Source organism: Lolium rigidum, chromosome 1 (assembly GCF_022539505.1).
Source record: "Lolium rigidum isolate FL_2022 chromosome 1, APGP_CSIRO_Lrig_0.1, whole genome shotgun sequence".
Classification (NCBI taxonomy): Eukaryota; Viridiplantae; Streptophyta; class Magnoliopsida; order Poales; family Poaceae; genus Lolium; species Lolium rigidum.
Genome location: NC_061508.1, coordinates 233,776,807 through 233,782,862, shown reverse-complemented (window position 1 = coordinate 233,782,862; position 6,056 = coordinate 233,776,807). Strand labels below are relative to the sequence as shown.

Genomic DNA, 6,056 nt, shown 5'->3' with positions numbered 1-6,056 from the left:
TAATATTGTCCAAGAAAACAAGTTGCAGCCGCAACAGTTGGTCCAAATTCTGATGCATGTTCAGCTATCAAAGGAAGAAGAATTTTTTGTTTGGGGCTAACTTCATCAGGTAATTTTTAGCCAAATGTATGTATCTTGGTATTCTAAATGATAAGCCAAATACTCACAAAAATATGTTTAGAAGATGAAAGTACAAGTGAAAATTAAATATTTACGGTTGTTCCATCACCGCAAAGTCCTTTTCACCAAGGATAAATTGGCGAAGAGGAATTGGTATGGAAGCAAGACTTGTTGTTTTTGTGATACAAATGAATAATATTAACTCCTTTTTATTAAGTGTCCTTTTGCAAAAGTCATTGGTGAATAGTTCACATGATCTTTAGTATCTTCACCTACCAGTATTATAAACTTGTTTGAGAATTGGCTACGGCGTGTTACAAAAAATTATCTTTCTCAAATTCGGGTGGGGGTATGTGGGGTCCTTTGGACAATATGGAATGTGCAAAATGATTGTGTTTTTTTTTAACGGAGAGCTCCTTCCTTTTGCAGTTCATTTCTTTGGCTACCAATTAGATTCATATGTGTTTGGGTTCTATGTCCAACCGGTGAAGCAGCGCCGCAGCGGCGAGCCATGGATTTTGGGTACAACAAATTGGGCTTGATAACAGAATTACGAGCTGTTGTTTATTATCTCTTGATGATTGATACATGTATATGCAATAACTGAATTATCCAGCCAAAAAGATCCCATACAATGGAAGGCCGAGTTCCTTATAGGACTATTTCATATGTCTTGAAGGTTGATACTGCGTCTTATCATCATCGATAGATCTGACTTCTGCATAAACCGATACGTTATTGTTTGTTTGTTCTGCTGTTTAGCAGTTATCGCTGGAGAGCTGACTTCTTCTCCAACTGAAGAAATTTGTGTTATTCATGTCCTTTTCAATACTGTATAACAATCTGCCACTGCTGGAAGAATGTTGAAAGGCTCATTAATTTCCTTTTCAATGCTGTTTCACTACGAAATTCCATACTATTGTGGATTTTCCTGAGAAGTCCTTTTGCTCGAATGGTGCTTGAGAGAGTTATCCACTGTTGTAGAAAATTGACCGCAATACTATTACTAGAAGTATGTACAAACTATGCAGGGTTTAGGAGTATTTTGTCGTATGGGTGGAAGAAAGCTGAGTCTCATTGTGTATAATTTAAAAAGTTCTTGAATGTCAACATGAATATTCTACTGTTCATGTCAACTGATCATATCATCGAAGAAAAATGAAGTTGTCGATTTCATTTGTATTTTACGTGTAATATTTTTTCTTTTCTATTTATTACTTCTGTACAAGCTGTAGCAAGGTATAGTAATCTCTCCATACCGGTTTATAGGGCTATTACATATTTCAAGAAAAAACTTCGACTACCAATTTGGTCAATAAAATATAAAATATACATCACAAAATAATACTATTAAAAAATTCGTTTGAATATGAATCTAATTGTATAATTTTTGTGACATATATCTAAAGTTTTGTTGATCAAATTTGTAGTCAAACTTCTTTCTCGAAATGTGTAATTGTCCTGTTAACCGGTATGGAGGTAGTAGTTAATGAGGATGATAAATATTTTCTAAATGATTAATAGTAAGATACAGTTTGCATTTTGAATTAATCCAACCTTAATTGCATGACCAGGAGGTGGATGATTAGAGGGCTGTCCTGCAGCCTGCTATTGCTGGTCTGCTGGTCTCTGGATATGGTTCCATATGAACAAACACATCTCGCTGCACGCCATGTGGTTGTTACCCTTTTGTTTACCATTGTCTTCATTTATTCCAGTTTGACATTTTTTTTCATATGCGCATATAATGTAAGCTACTCCTTCACATTTTGCATATGTTATAAGTTCCTACGTAGGATACATGCGAATGCGATACATGCACGCTAAAACATCAACTCTTATATAAGTGTAAGGCACGTGCCTTTTTACTAGTTAGATTCATATGTAGTTTGATGGAGGAGGCGTTTTGGCTCATAGGAGCAAATGCTCCCATTATACAAAATAATTAAAAAATAATTTTAAAAATGACAAAAAATTCTGAAATAATTTTTTTGTTGTACATCATGACATTCTATGTAAGTGCACAAGTTTTCGTGGAGAAACAACATTTTATGTGGCGTGTACAAAAAAGACAAAAAAATGTCCTGTACGTAGTCATGTTATAGCATCAAAATTTGTCTTTTTTACAGGAGCCACAAATTTTTTTAGTTTTTTTTAAAAACTTGTGTACAAACATAAAATGTGTAGATGTACATGTAAAATTTTATTTTAGAATTTTTTGACACTTCGAAATGTTGATTCACATAATGGGAGCAAATGCTCCTATGAGTCAAAGTGAATATCCCGTAGTTTGATGTACAACCTTGGGAGCCATGTATTCTGGGTCAACCAATTGCGGACAGTCGATCAGGATTTATAACCGTATGCAATGTAGGGCTTGCGCCTTGATAACAAAAATTGCGAGCTGATTCTTGCCTCATCTTCTTGCTTATTATCTTTTGATGGTTGATACATGTATATGCAATATTCTGATGGATAAGCCGGTGTATGCGGGTGTGTCTATGTCTAAGTTGACTAAGATTTCTTAAGTCTCAGTCAACTCAGAAAAGTGCAATTGTAGTTTAAAAAAAAGTGGAACTCGGTTCAGTTGCATATTTCTGGCAGAAAAGTGTAATTACACTTTTTTAACAGAAAAGTGCAACTCAAGCACTTTTTTGCAATTGACTTAGACTTAAGAAAATCTCAGTTAACTGAGACATAGCAAAACCGTTTTTTGTTAGTCTCTGTCCATTTTGTGTAGTAATTTGCTTCGAACGCCGTCGTCCCTCACGGCCTTGTCCAGTACCTCATCTGCGGTGAACGGCGGCGGGAGCGTGCATGGCTCGCACGTGGCGACGTACTTCTCCCTGGACTCCATCATGAAGTCCCTCTCGCGGCCTCTCCTGGGACATGCCATGGACTCGGGACAGAGCTCCACGGCCTTCTCCGGCACGGTGGGCTTGTAGCGTAGCAGCGCGGCGTACTGCGTGAGCACGTGCAGCATGTACTCGTAGACGAGCTCCATGTCCATCTCCTCCCTCGCGAAGCCGCTGCCTTCCTGGCCCATGCGCCGTGCCTCCTCTGGGTGGGCGTTGCCCCAGTCGACGGCGAACTTGATGGCGCGGCACTTGTCGGCGAGGTCGATGGGCCAGTAGTGTTTACCGGCGACGAGCCCCCTCGAGAAGAAGTCCCTGTAGGGCGTGTCGAGGGCGAGCATGGGCGAGTCGCACGCGAGGATGTACTTCTCGCTCACCGACCACGCCCGCCCCGCCACGTAGATCTTGTACCTGTACCGGCACTGCTTGGCCAAGCTGGAGTCCTTGAACCCGTTCCGGACGGCGGCGGCCCAGTTCTGCGCGAAGAGCCGCGCGTTCCAGTCCTTTCCGGCGGCCGAGTCGTTGTTGCACCGGAAGAGGTCGCGGCGCGCCTCGGACACGCCGGGGTTGCCCTTCCAGAACGCGTAGGGCTCCCTGTCCCGCCACGGGTGGCGCGCGTTCTCCCTGCCGACCTCCTCGATGAGCGGCGCCCACGGGCGGATGTTCACCTCGGACCAGCCCCAGAAGGACCAGTCAGGCCAGAGGATGGCGACCTCTTTGTCCACGTCCTTGCAGTAGCGGAACAGCGGCGGCGCGGCGGAAGGGTCGTCGTGGTAGTCGGCGGCGCGCACCCTGATGACGTCGCCCGTGGCGAACATCATGTCGACGTCCGGGACGCGGCCGGGGTAGCGTGCGAGCAGCTGCAGGATGCCCCACTCCGTGAAGACGTCTCGCGTCTGGTACGACGGGCGGTACTTCTCTACGTAGGCGCGCCCGGACACCACCACCAGCCGGAGCTCCGCGTGGCGCTGGGCGCGCTCCACGGCGTCGCGCGTGATCCCGGCTGTGCGCCACGGCTCGAGGTCCGTGTGAATATGCCGAAAGTAGTCCGGGCACCATGGCGGCGGCACTCCCGGAGACGATGACGGCGGTGAGGGTTCTGGCGCTAGTGATGCACCGCTGCGGCACAGAGCCGGGCCCGACGTGCCGTTGGCGTCGCAGCTGAAGGGTATTGGTATGAGGTGCGCCGTGGATGAGCGGGCGCCGAAGTGACAACCACGCCGGCTGACGCTGCCGCCGCCGGTGCCCGCCAGGAAAGAATAATACTGTTGGATTCGTGATGATGCATAAGAGCTAATTAATCAGTACGCACACTGGTTTGATCATGGGTTCTACAGTGCAAACATAAGAACATGTACTCACGTCAGCGTCGAGGTGGATCCATTTGGTTCTGGCGAGGAAAGCCAAAAACACAATGGTGCCGATGACTACTCCAACGCCGCCGCTCGTCGATGTGTTCCGGCATGGCTTCGTCGTGGGAGATGGCGACGGCTGATGCTCTACCGCCGGATCGTCGACCATCTCGGCCACAGCTGGAGGAGACGGCGGCGCCATCGCTGCCTTCTCTTCCTCGTCGTCTGCTGTGCTGAAACGCTTCATCCAACTATAGTTTAACTGGCTAGTACGCGGACTCAAGAGGAAAATGAGCAGAGATCTCCGGTTCTGCCCAGATGCGTCTACTCCGGGTTCACATGGAGTGATATGATAAACATAGGAAGTACATAGTATTTTCTAGTAGTAGCATATCACAATAAGTCAATAAACATTATATTACTCAATTTTTTAAGATTTACTATTTAAGTCCCTTCTAATATAAGCTATTTTAGCAAACTATTTTAGTTATGGAAGTGATATTAACATTTCTTTTATATTATTTGGTTGTCGCATTACAAGAAAAGGCAGCCTCTATAGATCGTTTTAAACTAATAAGCCTCTCCTACCTGATGTTTAAAACATTGCTCTCAGCCTGTATACGGTTTTGCTAGTTCTTAGCCAGTGGAAAACTAATTTAGTTTTTAGTTGAGTCTCAACCATTAGATTTGCTTCGTGATTCGTGCTAATGGTGAATTGTAAGTAAAATTCGAATTTAACATCTAATTAAGAACCGAGTTAACTTACAATCGACTAAGGGCCTGTTTGGTTCTACACTTTGCCAAGCTAAAGTTTGGCAATTTGACATGTGTTTGATTCTTGCCACACTTTAGAGCTGCCACATTTCACTATCCATATGACCCACTTGTCATAGAGTGAATTTTTTGCCAACTTTTGCCACACTTTGTAGCTTCCAAAATCCTAGCCACACTTCCTAAAATTAAACTTGGCAAAGTGTGGCTGGAACCAAACAGACTCTAAGAATTAGGTAAACCCTATTCTATATGGTTAGGAAACACGAATTTGTGTTTTTCTTCATGCAGAGTGCATATAACAGCATTTTGCACCAAATTTTAAATCAGCATGTTACAGATTTAAAGTGTGCTTGTCCTCACTAAAACACACATTTTATTTAGAGCGAATACAAGGTCCGTAAAGCTTCTTAATATGAAAAGATCACCTTTTTACACTGTGTGATGAGTTCATTAACTAATTCAAGAAAGTCAAGGTACTATTGAATTGTACATGTTGATTACTCCTTCCATCCCAATTCATAGGGCTTGTGCGTGTTCGTAGGTCGTAAATTTAACAATGATAATACAAGATATATATTATAAAATATATATCATTAGAAAGCTCACGTGTTCTACTTTCTAATGATACAATTTTTATGTTGTACAATTAATATTATGTTGACCAAATTGAGAACCTAGGGGTACACGTAAACCCTATGAACTGGAACGGAGGTAGTATAATTAACTTCAGTGGTATGCACATGCATATGCACGTATCTTTTTTTTTTTGAACAATAGGCACGTATCTTAAGTTAGCGGTAAAGAAGTTGACTAAAATTAACTTTAGCAGTATGTGACTGCCTCCGTAAGTAAGGCTTCTGTTTTGGGCCAAGTCACGTTACAGATCTTCGCAAAGGTGACTTAACATCCTGCACGGAGATGGGGACATAATTATACTGTTACTTAATGTGCTAGT

The 6,056-nt window shown here is 43.3% G+C and overlaps 1 protein-coding gene across 1 annotated transcript; it reads right to left on the bottom strand.

The window, feature by feature from the left end:
- Nucleotides 1–2,836: 2,836 nt before the first annotated feature.
- Nucleotides 2,837–4,529, bottom strand: LOC124656135 (protein O-glucosyltransferase 2-like). The gene is made up of 2 exons (XM_047194938.1): nt 4,338–4,529; nt 2,837–4,240 (listed from the first exon to the last, which is right to left on the bottom strand). Exons 1-2 carry the CDS (start codon nt 4,527–4,529, stop codon nt 2,837–2,839), a joined length of 1,596 nt encoding a protein of 531 aa, XP_047050894.1.
- Nucleotides 4,530–6,056: the final 1,527 nt, after the last annotated feature.

What these genes read in the sequence shown, in the direction of transcription:
- LOC124656135 (XM_047194938.1), bottom strand. Translation starts at nt 4,529, where the DNA reads ATGGCGCCGCCGTCTCCTCCAGCTGTGGCCGAGATGGTCGACGATCCG. An exon ending in GGATCCACCTCGACGCTGAC is followed by an intron (nt 4,241 to 4,337) that starts GTGAGTACATGT and finishes CGAATCCAACAG; the next exon opens with TATTATTCTTTCCTGGCGGG.